The following is a 16,205-nucleotide window of genomic DNA, read 5'->3' on the forward strand; positions in this document are numbered from 1 at the left end:
TCTTTGGTTGATATGGCTTTCTGGCCCAGATGGACCTGGGGTAGACCCAAGGCAGATAATCCGGCTGCGTGGAAATGCTGGCCAGGGATCTGAGTCCAGAAGACTGTCCCAATCACCCAGATGAGTGTGCCTTTCAGCATATTTCCGCACAGGCAGGATGGGCTGCTAACTGCAGTAAGAGGGCCTGGAGTTGAGACTGGGCTGCGTTGGGATCTGCTGTGTGAAGGAGACTGGCCCCGACTTATTTGCTCAGATCAGCATGCATCACTCAGCTGGTCATTGCAAAAGTGCTTGACTGTAACAGGGGGGTCTGGTACTGAGACTGGGCTCCCTTGGAATCTGCTGTGGGATGGAGGTTGGTGTTCTTGTCACATTGGCTCAGATGGGCATGTGTCTCCCAGCAGGTCCGTACATAGATGGGATAGCTCCCAGACTGCAGCAGGAGGGGCTGGAGCTAAGACTGGGCCCCCTTGGACTCCGCTGTAGGGATGGATTTGGAAAGCTTGTCTTGTTGGCTCAGAGTGGCATGCATCTCCCAGCATGTCTCAGCACAGATAGGATAGTTCCTCTACTGCACTGGGTGGGGCTTAGACTGGGTCTCCTCAGGATATGTTGTGGGATAGAGGCTGGTGAGCATGTCGGGGAGGATCAGAGTCCCAGGCCATGAGATTTGTGTGAATCTCCTCCTGGTTTCTTGTGTAAGCAACTATAAGCTGGGATCTCAGCTAGGGAGGCCTGGAGCAGTGTCACAGTTCAACTTCCAGGTTCACTACTGAGACCAGTTATCAGTGGGCTGATGAGCTTTTCTGCCAAGGCATTAGTGTGCATGATTTCTCTGAACCCTTTGGCAGATGATTTTGGTTGCAGGCTCAAGGTCAAATGGGGCTATAGTCAAGCCCCTTGAGAGAGAGGGCTACTTCTGGGCTTGAATGCAAAAGCAAGCTCAGTGGAGCAGATCAGTCACTTGGGTGTTAGTGTACCCTCTCAAAGTGACCCTCCTGTGTCTTAGGGTTTCACAATTGTGGATGGATGGATAATTCTTTTTATTGTGGACATATATGAGCAGGTTACCTTCTATTTCGCCATCTTGGTGGTGTCACTCTATGAACTACATACTTAAGAGAAATTGCTACACAGAATATATTGAGCATCCTTTTTTTTTTTATGAATTAAGTCATTATCGTGAACATCAAAAATAGTAATGTTACTTTGGGAGGCCGAGGCAGGCAGATGACGAGGTCAGGAGATTGAGACCATCCTGGCTAACACAGTGAAACCCTGTCTCTACTAAAAGTACAAAAAATTAGCCGGGTGTGGTGGCGGGCACCTGTAGTCCCAGCTACTTGGAAGGCTGAGGCAGGAGAATGGTGTGAACCCAGCAGGCGGAGCTTGCAGTGAGCTGAGATAGCGCCACTGCACTCCAGCCTGAGTGATGGTGCAAGACTTCATCTCAAAAAAAAAATTAGTAATGTTAAGTCAAATTTGAATTATTCTACACCCCACTCTCATCTTCACATTTTGCTATCCACAACACATTAATTTTATATTTTTAATTGTTTTTGTGGCTATCTTCTCATTTCCATTGCACTCCTTTGCCTTAAACTTCTTCCTCATTATTTTTCCCCTTTACTATTCTAAGCGTTTTATAACTGTTCTCTCGACTTCTGGACTCTTAATATTCCTCCTAAACATCTTTTATACTGTGGCCAGAATCATCTTTCATTAATACCTCTGTTATCACTTAACTTTCATAAAACCCTTCCTATTGCTTACACGATAAAATCTGAACCCCTGCCTCCCACTTTAAGTAGCTTTATTGATTGCCACAATCTCCCTGCACCCTATGCTTCATGTGTAGTAAATTCTTATATCAGTTCTGTTCAAGTGTATTCATTGTATGTAATTTAAAAGTCAATGAACTCAGCGTAAAGACCTTAAGAGCTCTTCTACAACAAAGTTCATATAGTAACATCTATTTTGGCTCATCAGAGACCTTTTTGATTTCTTCCTGGGTCTTGATGTATTTCGTATTTTTGAGGGTGTGGAATAAATCAACTGAGGACTCACCTGAAATGTTACTTTCTCTAGGAACATTTCTTGACTCTAAGGAGTTTCTTCTGTATGTTTTGATGGTACCTGTGCATTGCTCTATCATAGTACTTGTCATACAGTATGCTAATTTTCCTTGTAATATGGTGTTTTATATGAAGCCAAATACTGCCCATACCAGTTTGGGATTAGTTAACATTCTGCTAGGGTTTCCCTATGTGTTTCAGTCAGTCAGATTTTTAAAAATTAATATAAATTGTTTAGGAAATACTTAAGTCAGTGTCTTGTTACATCCTCAGAATTGGCTGGACCCATGATCTGCATGGAATAGCATATGAATCTTGTTCAAATAAGGGGTGTGTGTATGTGTTTGTGCATGCATGCATGCTCATGCGCACACACAGAGAGAGGGAGAGAGAGACACACACACATGTCTCTTGTTCTTCGGGATGTATGAGGAACTGTGTCAGAATAGCCAGATGCTCGGAGAAACATCCCCACAACTGAGGTCATCTATCATTATGGGACAATTTAATTCATAACTTCTTGTGGTGACTGTTTATCTTAAGAGAGTAGATATGTATGTGGTAAAAAAGAAAGTCTGCTGTGTTTCTTACAATATTTGATATTCTAGGTACTTGAGAAATAAGAAAAATATTAAAGTTCAGAAATATTAATGTCAAAAAATGTGCATCTTCAGATCTGGTAAGTAGACCTGCTTAGAGCTAGCCAGTGGTTAGGCCTGAGAAATGGCTGTTCCATCTTCTGTGCCTAGCACCACATATGATATAGTGTAAAAATGTGGATAGAGTTATAGACAAATGATGAATAAGTTGTTAAAATATTATGATTAGTCACAGCCTTTCCTTTGTATTGATGTGTGGTTTTTGGAATGTAGAATGGCTTTAACTTTTAAGGCACAAATAACAAACAGAGAAAATAAGCATGCTATAGGGATTAATAAGCAGATTTTGTTTATTTTCTCTTTTGTGTATATTTTTTCTACCTCATTGGAAGAAATATACATGATTGCATTTATAAAGACACTGAACAGTTGTTTTCTTTTCATGCAGGGGCCTGAATTAATGAATAAATATGTTGGTGAATCTGAAAGAGCAGTTAGAGAGGTAAGAAATTGTGCCTTTAGTGGCACTCAGCACAGGAGAATCACACTTCTGTCCTGTGTGGCTTCCCTTTTGTTTTAGGTAACAGACTTTGGCATTTCCGAAGTCAGATCTTAGTGGTATTTTTTTTTCTTCAGGTGAATATTATTTTATTATTTAAAAATGCAGTTTTGATCATCTGCAATACTTCAGTTTTGTTTTTAAACATCATATTACCAGCCCTTTTAAAACTATCATTTTTTCTGATAATAATAGCCAGCATTTCTGTTAAAATAGTTAATGCTGTTACTAATAGTTAATAATACCTATCATTTATTGAGCTCTTACTGTTTCAGGCATTGTGCCAAATGCTTTGTGTTCTTTTTAAAATTCAATTATTAAAATAACTTTCTGAGGTAGGCGTTTATTATCTCCATTTTATAGATGTAGAAATCGAGGCTTACAGAAGTGAAGTTAACTGCTGAAAGTCACACAGTTACTAGTAGTGCAGCTGGGATTTTAACTGAAATTTTCTGATTGCTTAACTGAATTGCCTCCTTCACACCTATGTGAATATGTATTGATAGGCTTGTCTCTTTAAGCACTATTGAAGGGGATACTTTTACATCCATTATAAAGTTCTGAACATCATTACAAGGTCTATACAAAGTGACTGGGCTTGTTGACTTGTACCTAATAGGTTTGGTTCTAAATATAGTTTTAAAACAAACCAACTACAGAATTTTCTAGTGTTTGCTCATCTTTAGCTAATGTGGCACTCTTTCCACCAGACCTTCCGAAAAGCAAGAGCAGTGGCACCTTCCATTATTTTCTTTGATGAACTGGATGCCTTAGCAGTTGAAAGGGGCAGGTAAGAAGTATTTAATAGCACCGCTATTACATAATAATATGATGTTACATAATAATAGCAATTATGGTATAAATAGCATTTCGTATACAACTTTTATCTATTAATACATTTGGCCTAAAAAAGTTTTCAGTTTATGTAATTTTTTCCTCTTATACCCATTAAATTATTTCATGTAATTACTGTATAGTACTTTTAGCTATATTGGATAAAAACCACTGATACCTGTCTGGGCATTTGAGTTAATTTTTATAGTTTATATCAACACATACTTCTTAGTATTGTCTATCAAAATTAGGGTTATTGTAAACATATAATTAAAACTGTAAACAAAACTGGATTAATCATAATTACTTCTTGTAGTAGAACAAAATTATAAAATACGTTACACAGATTTAAAAATTCTCTGGAATAAATGTTTCCTAAAGTAAAATTAAATAGAATATAAATTAGTATTAATAGTTTTGCTCCAAAATCTCAGGCAGTAAAGAGGATTATCTATGATGTCATTTCAAACAAATATATATACACACACACACACACATCAGAACTGTTCATAAGTATGTTTTTTTCCTCTACAAATGTATAGCGGTCCTTTAATATGTTCTACAAGTGGTTCATGTTGGGTAATGTAAATTCATGTACTTTGTGCATAGCTTCTTGATGTGTATATTGATTATAAAATTTTTGCTGGTGATAATTACAGTGAAGGGTGAAGACAACTTACAAGTGTCAGTAGTAAGTGTGATATGAAACATTGCTGTTATCATCCTTCTTAATTAGAGCTGCCTCATGTGATGAGAGTATAAATTGTCATTAGGAACCTATCATTAGGAGGTAGACTGCTATATTAGTCCATTTTCGTGCTGCTGATAAAGACATACTCGAGACTGGGTAATTTATAAAGAAAAAGAGGTTTAATGGACTCACAGTCCACGTGGCTAGGAGACCTCACAATCATGGTGGAAGGCGAAAGACATCTCTTAGGTGGTGACAGGCAAGAGAGAATGAGAGCCAAGTGAAAGGGGAAACCCCTTATAAAACCGTCAGATCGGGCTGGGCGCCTGTAATCCCAGCACTTTGGCGAATCATTTGAGGTCAGGAGTTTGAGACTAGCCTGGCCCTCATGGTGAAACCCTGTCTCTACTAAAAATATAGAAATTAGCTGGGCGTGGTGGTGGTTGCCTGTAATTCCAGCTACTTGGGAGGCTGAGGCAGGAGAATTGCTTGAGCCCAGGAGGTGGAGGTTGTGGTGAGCTGAGACTGCTCCACTGCACTCCACCCTGGGCAACAAGAGCGAAACTCCATCTCAAAAAACAAAACAAAACAAAAAATCAGATCTCGTGAGACTGATTCACTACCACGAAAACAGTATGGGGGAAACCACCCCCATGATTCAGTTAATCTCCCACTGGGTCCCTCCCACAACATGTGGGAATTATGGGGGCTACAATTCAAGATGAGATTTGGGTGGAGACACAGCCAAACCATATCATTCCGCCCCTGGCCCCTCCAAATCTCATGTCTTCACATTTCAGAATCATTCATGCCTTCTCAACAGTCCCTCAAAGTCTTAACTCATTTCAGCATTAACTCAAAAGTTCACAGACCAAAATCTCATCTGAGACAAGTCAAGTCCCTTCCACCTATGAGCCTATAAAATCAAAAGCAAATTTGTTACTTCCTAGTTACTATGGGGGTATAGGCATTGGATAAATACACCCGTTCCAAATGGGAGAAATTGGTCAAAATGAAAGGGCTAAAGGCCCCATGCAAGTCCAAAATCCAGCAGGGCAGTCAAATCTTTTTTTTTTTTTTTTTTTTTTATTATTATTACACTTTAAGTTTTAGGGTACATGTGCACAATGTGCAGGTTAGTTACATATGTATACATGTGCCATGCTGGTGTGCTGCACCCATTAACTCGTCATTTAGCATTAGGTATATCTCCTAAAGCCATCCCTCCCCCCTCCCCTCACCCCACAACAGTCCCCCGAGTGTGATGTTCCCCTTCCGGTGTCCATGTGTTCTCATTGTTCAATTCCCACCTATGAGTGAGAATATGCGGTGTTTGGTTTTTTGTTCTTGAGATAGTTTACTGAGAATGATGATTTCCAATTTCATCCATGTCCCTACAAAGGACATGAACTCATCATTTTTTATGGCTGCGTAGTATTCCATGGTGTATATGTGCCACATTTTCTTAATCCTGTCTGTCATTGTTGGACATTTGGGTTGGTTCCAAGTCTTTGCTATTGTGAATAGTGCCGCAATAAACATACGTGTGCATGTGTCTTTATAGCAGCATGATTTATAGTCCTTTAGGTATATACCCAGTAATGGGATGGCTGGGTCAAATGGTATTTCTAGTTCTAGATCCCTGAGGAATCGCCACACTGACTTCCACAATGGTTGAACTAGTTTACAGTCCCACCAACAGTGTAAAAGTGTTCCTATTTCTCCACATCCTCTCCAGCACCTGTTGTTTCCTGACTTTTTAATGATCGCCATTCTAACTGGTGTGAGATGGTATCTCATTGTGGTTTTGATTTGCATTTCTCTGATGGCCAGTGATGGTGAGCATTTTTTCATGTGTCTTTTGGCTGCATAAATGTCTTCTTTTGAGAAGTGCCTGTTCATGTCCTTCACCCACTTGTTGATGGGGTTGTTTGTTTTTTTCTTGTAAAGACAGTCAAATCTTAAAGCTTCAAAATGATCTCCTTTGATCCATGCCTCACATCCAGGTCACACTGATGCAAGAGAGGGGTTCCCATGGTCTTGGGCAGCTCTGCCTCTGTAGCTTGGCAGGGTACAGCCTCCCTCTGGCTACTTTCACAGGCTGGTGTTGAGTATCTGCAGCAACACGGTGCCACAGGCACATGGTGCAAGCTGTCAGTAGACCTACCATTCTAGGGTGTGGAGGATGGTGGCTCTTTTCTCACAGCTCCACTAGGTGGTGCCCCAGTGGGGACTCTGTGTGGGAGCTCCAACCCCACATTTCCCTTCCACACTGTCCTAGCAGAGGGTCTCATGAGGGCCCTGCCCCTGCAGCACACCTCTGCCTGAACATCCAGAGATTTCCAACATCTTCTGAAATCTAGTCGGAAGTTCCCAAACCTCAATTCTTGACTTCTGTGCAACTGCAGGCTCAACTCCATGTGGAAGCTGCCAAGGCTTGGGGCTTGCACCCTCTGAAGCCACGGCCCAAGTTGTACCTTGGCCCCTTTTAGCCATGCCTGGAGCGGCTGGGATGCAGGGCACCAAGTCCTGAGGATGCACTCAGCAGTGGCAGGGGGGGCCCTGGACCTGGCCCAGAAAACCATTTTTCCCTCCTAGGTTTGCAGGCCTGTGATGGGAGGGGCTGCAGGGAAGGTCTCTGATCTTCCCTGGAGACATTTTCCCCATTGTCTTTGCATTAGCATTTGGTTCCTTGTTACTTAGGCAAATTACTGCAGCTGGCTTGAATTTCTCCCCAGGAAATGAGTTTTTCTTTTCTACTGTATCTTCAGGCTACAAAATTCCAAACTTTTATGCCTTGTCACATCTTGACTGCTTTGTTGCTTAGAAATTTCTTCCACCAGATATCCCAAATAATCTCTCTCATGTTCAAAGTTCCACAGATCTCTAGGGCAGGGACAAAATGCCACCAGTCTCTTTGTATAGCAAGAGTAACATTTACTCCAGTTTCCAACATGTTCCTCATTTTCATCTGAGACCACCTCAGCCTGGATTTTATTGTTCCATATTGCTGTCAGCATTTTGGTCAAAGCCACTTAACACGTCTCTAGGAAGTTCCAAATTTTCCCACATCTTCCTGTCTTCTGAGCCCTCCAAGTCTCTAGGAAGTTCCAAACTTTCCCACATTTTCCTGTTTTCTTCAGAGCCCTCCAAACTGTACCAACCTTCACCTGTTACTCAGTTCTAAAGTTGCTTCCACATTTTTGGGTATCTTTACAGCAGCACCCCACTCTACCGTTACCAGTTTACTGGATTAGTCCATTTTTATACTACTATGAAGAAATGCCCAAGACTGGATAATTTATAAAGAAAAAGAGGTTTAATGAACTCATAGTTCCACATCGCTGGGGAGCCTCACAATCATGGAGGAAGGTGAAGGAGGAGCAAAGGCATGTCTTACGTGGTGGCAGGCAAGAGAGCTTGTGCAGGGCAACTCCCCTTTATAAAACCATTAGATCTTGTGATGCTTATTCACTACCACAATAACAGTGTGGAGGAAACCACCTCCATGATTTGATTAACTCCACCTGGCCCTGCCCTTGACACATGGGGATTATTACAATTCAAGGTGAGACTTGGTTGGAGACACAGTCAAACCATACCAGCTGCCCTGCTTTCCACCCCCCTCACATTTGGTATTCCATGAATACTTACCAGTCTTTTTGCTTTGTGAAGTGAAGCACTCAAGCCCTTTTATTACTTACGTTTTAAGATGGCACAGAGTGTTACAAAACTCAGGTTTACCTAACTACAAGAGAAGAAAAGCCAGAGAATTTTGCTGAAGTAGTGTGACCTTCCACAGTTATGTGACATCAGAGACATCTGGTTTTGGACCCTAAAAAGGAACAGGTGGGAGGGATATCCTGTTAAATATGAACCAGATGGGAGGTAGAATATGTAGCAAAGTTCTCTTAAAATGTCTCTGAAATAAAGTGATGTGAGAAACCAGACAAGGCACTTTGTAGTAATATCTTGCTTTCATAGGAGTTTAGCTCAGTAGGAATTACCAGGTACATAAGAGATGCTAATGATTTGCAGCTTCTAGATGTCATTTCCTTTGGTAGTCTTCATCAAATTGAACTTTTCAGAGAACACATGTGTTTAGTGTATACCTCCCTCTCTCAATGGCTCGTCATGTGTTACTTAATGAAGGGAGGCAGTTTACATACTGAGAAATTCAGTCATTAGTCAATTTCATTGTTATGTAAACATCATAGAGTATACTTACTTATAAACCTGGATGATGTAGCCTTCTACACTATATACCATATGGCCTATTGCTAGATAGTATAACAATCATCTGCAGTACTTTGATTTTGTTTTCAAACATCGTATTACCAGCCTTTATTTTTATGAAATAAAGATTTTTTTAAAAACTATCATTTTTTTCTGATAATAATGGCCAATATTTCTGTTAACATAGTCAATGTTGTTACTGTTACTTAATCATACCTATCAATTATTGAGCTCTTACTATGTAAGATATATATATATAGCAATAAGCCATATGGTATAGCAATAAGCTATATGGTATAGCAATAGGCTATATTACCTATACCAGGTAGCCTGGTCCTAGGCTACTAACTTATACAGCATGTTATTGTACTGAATACCATTGTAGGCAGTGGTAACAAAATGCTTAGATTTGTGTATATAAACATACAAAAGTTAGAGTAAAAATACAGTGCTGTGATCTTATGGTACCAGCTTCATATATGTGATTGCCATTGACCCAAACTTCATTATGTGGCACATGACTGTAGAAATAAGTTCTATGCAATTTGTTTTGTACAGAAACATTTCTGGTCATAATCTATCAAGTTAGTTGGCATTTCAGAAAGCAAAGATGAAGTTCCATTCAAGGAAATAGAGTGCTGATGGGTCCCAATTAAAGAGTTTTGGTTGTACTCTATTTGCACTGAATCTTATGTAGTTTGTTTTTTGTAACCATAAAACTCTCATAAAGTGACTTTCTGTTTTCAGGTCTTCGTCTTTTTTTCCTAATTATATGATGGATCAGTATTGCCTATAAGTGATTGTTTTATCTAATTAGTTTGCTGTTACTTGAAATCTAAAACAAAAGGTATTTTGTTCATTTTTTTGTTCTTTGGCTATTTGAATTGAACACAATGGAAACTGAAAAAGAACTACTGATAGATATACCAGAAGTATAAAATTCCCAAGATACTAAACTAATTTTATGCATTGTTAAACTACTCATGGAATAGGAAAACAGAGAAAAATTTCATAAATTAGGAGGCATTTCTATGTAATATTAGGCTGTAAACAGTCACTGATTTAATTCGTCCAAAGCTATCATCTGTTTTCTATGATAACATTCAGATCAAATCATATAATTAGTCCCAAAGTGACAATGCATAAAGAAGAATGTTTCTGGGCTGGGCACAGTGGCTCACACCTGTAATCCCAGCACTTTGGGAGGCCGAAGTGGGCGGATCACGAGGTCAGGAGATCAAGATCATCCTGGCTAAGATGGTGAAACCCTGTCTCTACTAAAAATACAAAAAATTAGCCGGGCGTGGTGGCAGACGCCTGTAGTCCCAGTTACTTGGGAGGCTAAGGCAGGAGAATGGCGTGAACTCAGGAGGCGGAGCTTGCAGTGAGCTGAGATCGCGCCACTGCACTCCAGCCTGGGTGACAGAGCGAGACTGTCTCAAAAAAAAAAAAAGAAGAAGAAGAAGAAGGTTTCAAGAATTTAGTTTCTAAATTCAGGATGTTTAGCAATTGAGCAAAGAATTATGATATTTGCTAGTCTTTACTGTCTTACTCATGCTAAATCAAATTATTTTGACTACTTAAAATTACTGAAAAGATAAGACATGGTAATTAGCCATGAAGCAGAGGATTGCAGCCAGCACATTGTAAGTAGAGCATAGATATACTATTTGCTTGTTAGTCATTGAAGTCTTTGTATTTAAAAAAAAATCGTGTATTTCGTGCTTATGAAAGTATCTAATTATAACCAATATTTTGTCTCTTCTTTGCCCTGTTGAATAGATTCTTTGGGACTTGAAGAATAAATAAGCGTGATATTTACTTCTCTTCTTCTGTATGTTCATTTAAATTATGGCACCTTTGAATAAGAATTTTTGTCATATTTTATATTGTAAGAGGAAATGCTGCATGATTCTTTTTTCAAAGTGTTTTACTACATTTGGGAAAATTAAAAATGCTGTTAAGGGTAACATAGCTCTTTGGAAAATGGATAATATGATAGGGAGTGAGACGTTGAGGGAGGAAGGGGAGTTGAATTATACTGGGCTAATAATAATATTAGATAACATTCCTTTAGTGCTTATTACATACTAGAAACTACTTACATTGCTTTACAGTAAAGAAAAACTCACAGAAAGGTCCCTGCATTAATGCAAAGTAGGATATTATACAATTGGCAATTGACTCTAGTACTTTGTCTTACCTCCTGACTAGCTTACGTTTTTACCTTTTTCAAGGTTATGATGTGGTGAGTAGAGCAAACTGGGCAGTAAATTATTAGTCAACCTTGTCTTAGGCAGCAATCCTGTCATCAAAAGTGCAGACATGTAGGGTTGGCCCAGTCTCCTCTGACTGACGAAATGAGTACTGACTAACCTGTAGATTTCCCATAACAACTTCTATTGTCCAGGACATTTCATAGGATCCTAAGATCCTGAATCATACTCCTTAGCTGACACTGATTACTTAGTAGTGCCAAACTTCAAGTAGGACTAGAACAGATTTGGAACTAGGAACATATTCCTGAAACTTAGGGTCATTAGCTACAGAGGCTCATCTTTTTTACTTAACTTCCAAGTAATGTGACTCCTTTTGTTTGGACCCCACTTAGTGTATTAACTCCTAATCGTTGTGTTTAGGTGCTATTCTCATCTTCCTTTCACAGGTGAGAAAACGGGGCTGTAGACACCTAAGTACCTACTCAAGGGCATACATCACTAATAACAGAGCTTGTATTTGAATTTAGATATATTGACTATAGAGCAGATACCCTGAGCCACTTTTTTGTTCAACTACTGTACCACATAGCCCAGGATTCCAGGTGTAGGTAGTTAACTAACCTTTCAAGCTTGTTTATCTTGCATTTTCTCTGTGACTTACATTATAATGTTTATCTTGCATTTTCTCTGTGACTTACATTATAATGATTCTGTTCATGTAACTGAGCTGTTGTAAGTCTCCTTTGAAAACATTCATTCATTCAGTAAGCATTTATTGAACATTCTCCAATAGGCTTTGCGTTGGGGATAAAACAGTGAACAGAACCTAGGACAGGTTCCTTAACCTCTCTACACCTTAATTTCTTCATCTGTAAAGTGGAGTTAATAATAGTAAATTCTAGGTTTTTGGAATTAAATACATTTATAGTGCTTAACATAATACCTGGCATTTAGTAACTACTAGAAAAGTTCAATGTTTCTTCTTACAGTAATTTTTGCAAGATATTCTTAAAATAATAATGATTTCCATATAGGTTGAAATATAGTAATTGAGATTGAAATGAATCTACCTCGACAGAGTTTATACACTAGTGAAAGAAAACTGATTAAATAAAACATTTGGGAATTAGAAAAAATATTCTACAGTTGACACACAGTGTGGCATTTTGTCACTCTAAGATGCCATCAGTTATAAGATACATCATTATTTTATGTAACTTTCTGAAGAAATATGCTGAGAAAATGGTGCTGAGAAATCACCAACTACAGGAGACATTCTGACCTGACAAATTTAAAATATGAAAAAAAATTATCCTAGATATAGGAGAAAATTTTGTTGTTTAGGAGATAAGGAAATGATTTATTCTGTTTTGTAACACTAACGCTTTATATAATGTATTGGGGTATTGTTTTATGACTAGAACATAAAAACATGATCAAATATATTTAAAAAAATGAAAAAGGTGAAGTGCTCAGTTAAAAGCTGACTGGTATCTTCTGTGTGGCACTAGAGAATCTATATTAATAACTGCTTCTCCTATAGCTGTTTCTGCATTTATAGTCCAGAATTGGTTTCCACTTAAGAGTGGTTAGGGAAAAAAATAAAAAAGTTCTAAGCCAGCTTTCATTGAAAATGAAGATCTCAGGCTTAGCGGCATTCTGAAAAGAGGTCTGCGTTTTAAAATAATAATCAGGAAATGAGATACCCTCTTTTAAGCAGCAGCAGCATATCCAGATTTGAGGTAAATTCAATACATTCATGATGTTATGTACTGTAAAGGAAACTTTTGTAGGCATCATTTCTCTAAATGACACTTTTCAAGAAGGGTTATAAATTTTTTAATGTGATTTTTATGGTGGTTTTTAAAATTTAATAAAATCATAAAACTTTATAAATGGAAAAGTTCTTAGAAGTCATCTAGTACAACCTTTTATTTTTCAGAAGAAACACGTAATTCTTTTGTGGCCTAGACAAGACTAGAACTCATGTCTTCTGATTTAATGCTCTTTGAACTATACTACTGCTGTTTCATATATTATCAGGATTTAGGATAGAAAAAGTACATTTACTTCAGGGTAAAAATTCTCATGTATCTAAATATTTATGAAGAATTTTTTTATGTTTTAAGAAACTCTAGTAGTCACAACTTAGATATTTTTAGCCACTATTATTTTTATGTCCATTTTGAAAGTTACTAAAATCAATGGCATTTTTCTGGTAAACAGTTTTTCCCAATTTATACTTAATTGCCTCACATATAACATAGTTTCATATTGGTAAATTTTAAATAGTAAACAGTAAACAAATGCTGAGGAAAACAAAGCAAGAGACGAAATGGAAAATGTGTAACAGATTTTCTCTTATAATAGTTTTATGTGGTATGAGAGTTCCATGAGTTTTTTTATTTGTGTTTTGTCTATAAGTTGTAACTAAGTACTATAGCATACTTTTTCAAAGGCATGAGATGAGTTTCCTTAGAGAGATGGCCTGTTGCAGCATTTAACTAGGAACTGGGAATTCTTTGTTATGTGTAGGACACATAGATTTCTTACTGTAGCTATCTCACCTTTAAAATCAAAGTTTGCTTACATTTTACGTGTACCATGAAAATTATCATAAGTAATGCTTTAACTCAGAGCAGTATATGTTGGCTAGCCTTCTTTTTTGGGGTTTCTTACAAGCCAGTTTTGACTGTGGGTGTGTGAGATTTTAAGAAAATGAGGCTGGGCACGGTGACTCACACCTGTAATCCCAGCACTTTGGGAGGCTGAGGCGGGCGGATCACAAGGTCAGGAGATCCAGACCATCCTGGCCAGCATGGCGAAACCCCATCTCTACTAAAATACAAAAAATTAGCTTGGCATGGTGGCGCACACCTGTAGTCCCAGCTACTCGAGAGGCTGAGGCAGGGGAATCGCTTGAACCCGGGAGGTGTAGGTTGCAGTGAGCCAAGATTGCACCACTGTACTCCAGCCTGGGCAACGGGGCGAGACTCCATCCCCCCCAAAAAAAAGAAAGAGAGAAAAGAAAATGAACAAATTTACGTGCCTACCATTTGGGACTTGTTATTATATTTAAAATGTATACTAGGAAAAAATATTTTAAAATTAAAAATGAATATATAAGATGCTGGTATATAATTTGGGTAGGGCATTTTATTTTATTGGAGGAGTTAGGAAATTCATGTATTCTGTGAAAATTTTTAGTACTGAAAAATAGAATCAGTATAATAATTACCATAATGGGAGTGAAGTTTCTTAAAGATAGGGGTAAGCACATTTTTTTTCTGAAACAGGTCAGGTAGTAAATGTAGTCTCTGTTACTGCTATTCATCTCTGTTGCTATAGTACAAAAGCAGCATGGAAAATATTTAATCAAATGAGAAAACAATTGGTTGGTCAGATTTGGTCTGTGCCTACAGTTTGCCTACCCCAGTTTTAAGATACCGTAATATCCCTTTGATCTGTGGTCCTATATGTCTTTTGAATAGGAATAATTTGGAAAGGGGGCTTGACTTTTGAAGGGAAAAGAGAGTTAATGCTTTGGGAATGTCTGGCTTATATATTAGCTGAACATTTTCCCCTATTGTGTTGCCTATGTCTAGCAGATAATAAAGTTTTATGAAATCATTTCATTATGTTAGTGATTAAGCATTTGTATTTAAACTTTTTCAGAGTTGTTTTTGATTTCCTAGGATGTCAGTTTTATGGTTTCTGTTTCCTACTGAAGCTTTGAAAGTCAGCCAAGAATATTTCTCAGTTCATAAAACATTTTCACTATGCTTTTCTCCAGCTAGCTTTCAATGATCTGTGGAAATAAAGAGCAAAGGCCGTATGGGTAATAGGAATGCAAAGAATTATTGTCACCTAATCTTCAGCATTAATTACAGCCACTGTTTCATCCTACAACAAATAGCAAATTGGAAAAGTTTGAGTTTCACTGCCTTTTATTTAGAAGTACCTGATTGGAGGTGTCAATAATACATTTCTAAATATGAATATTTTATTAAGAGTAATCAATTAAGTAGCTCCACATAGATGCTACATAATAACAGCATAGAATCACAATTTTATTCAAATTCAAAAGGACTTATGTATATATTACCTAAATTTGCTCCCTCATTCATACCTGCCAACAAGAATGAAATCTTCAAGGAAGTGAAAATGTCTTCATTCTCTTACCTCAGATGTCCACCACAGCGCCTAGCAAAGATGCACACAGATAGTTTTTTGAATAAGGGAATAGAAACTCAGAAACTAGAGATTATGATCACTCCACTGGTTATTCAGAGTTCGACTTAGTGCCATGTGTGAACAAATTTTCTTTTAAAATTTGAGACTTGTAAAATTTAAACTGAGACTCTTACATAATTTTATCTCCTGCATTAATGTTTATAGAAGCATCATCATCTTCATGGTAAAGAATCATTGGTAAGCTTTAGAATAATTTACCTCTCAAAGAACTCCAAAAAGAATTAATGAAGTGCTAAGCCATGCTAAAAACATTTAATGGTTTTTGAACACAATAAATTTAAAAGTGGGTTTGACTCACAAAACTTTGTCAGTGTGCCAAGTATACAGAAATGATAGATATTCTTTTTAATATAGCTGTTAGCAGCCGTAATTAAAGGCCAACAAAGGATAGCAGCAGTGATGAGCATCATCCATTTTAGGCCAGTGAGAACACATTTTGAAAAAGACTGCTGCCATCCATGATATATTAATTAATTTGTAGAAAGGTCTCCATGTTACTCTCTGCACAAAAGGCCATTCAGTCACACTTATTTTATTGTAGGGTAATTTAACAGTCTTTTTTTGCGTAAGCAAGCACCTAAGTCAGTAGGTTCCAAATCCTGTGTTTCTACAACCATACTTAGAGCATATAAATGATGATCCTGTATTATCAAGGACAAATGCTGTATAGAATCCTGTGGCACCCTCTTCCCAAACAAAAGCTGAGTTGACTGGGAATACACAAAGAAGGAGTGTAGG

The 16,205-nt window shown here is 38.0% G+C and overlaps 1 protein-coding gene across 4 annotated transcripts in view; it reads left to right on the plus strand.

Annotated features, from left to right (window-relative positions):
- The window catches only part of AFG2A (AFG2 AAA ATPase homolog A), a 392,804-nt gene that overhangs the window by 128,545 nt on the left and 248,054 nt on the right, over window positions 1–16,205 (plus strand). For all 4 annotated transcript variants that reach the window (XM_003816399.7, XM_063603893.1, XM_008969471.6 and 1 more), the window contains 2 exons: window positions 3,123–3,176; window positions 3,944–4,023. In XM_003816399.7, the coding sequence (XP_003816447.1) occupies window positions 3,123–3,176; window positions 3,944–4,023 (134 nt within the window). The remainder of the gene's footprint in view (window positions 1–3,122; window positions 3,177–3,943; window positions 4,024–16,205) is intronic.

Source organism: Pan paniscus, chromosome 3, assembly GCF_029289425.2.
Source record: "Pan paniscus chromosome 3, NHGRI_mPanPan1-v2.0_pri, whole genome shotgun sequence".
Taxonomy (NCBI): domain Eukaryota; kingdom Metazoa; phylum Chordata; class Mammalia; order Primates; family Hominidae; genus Pan; species Pan paniscus.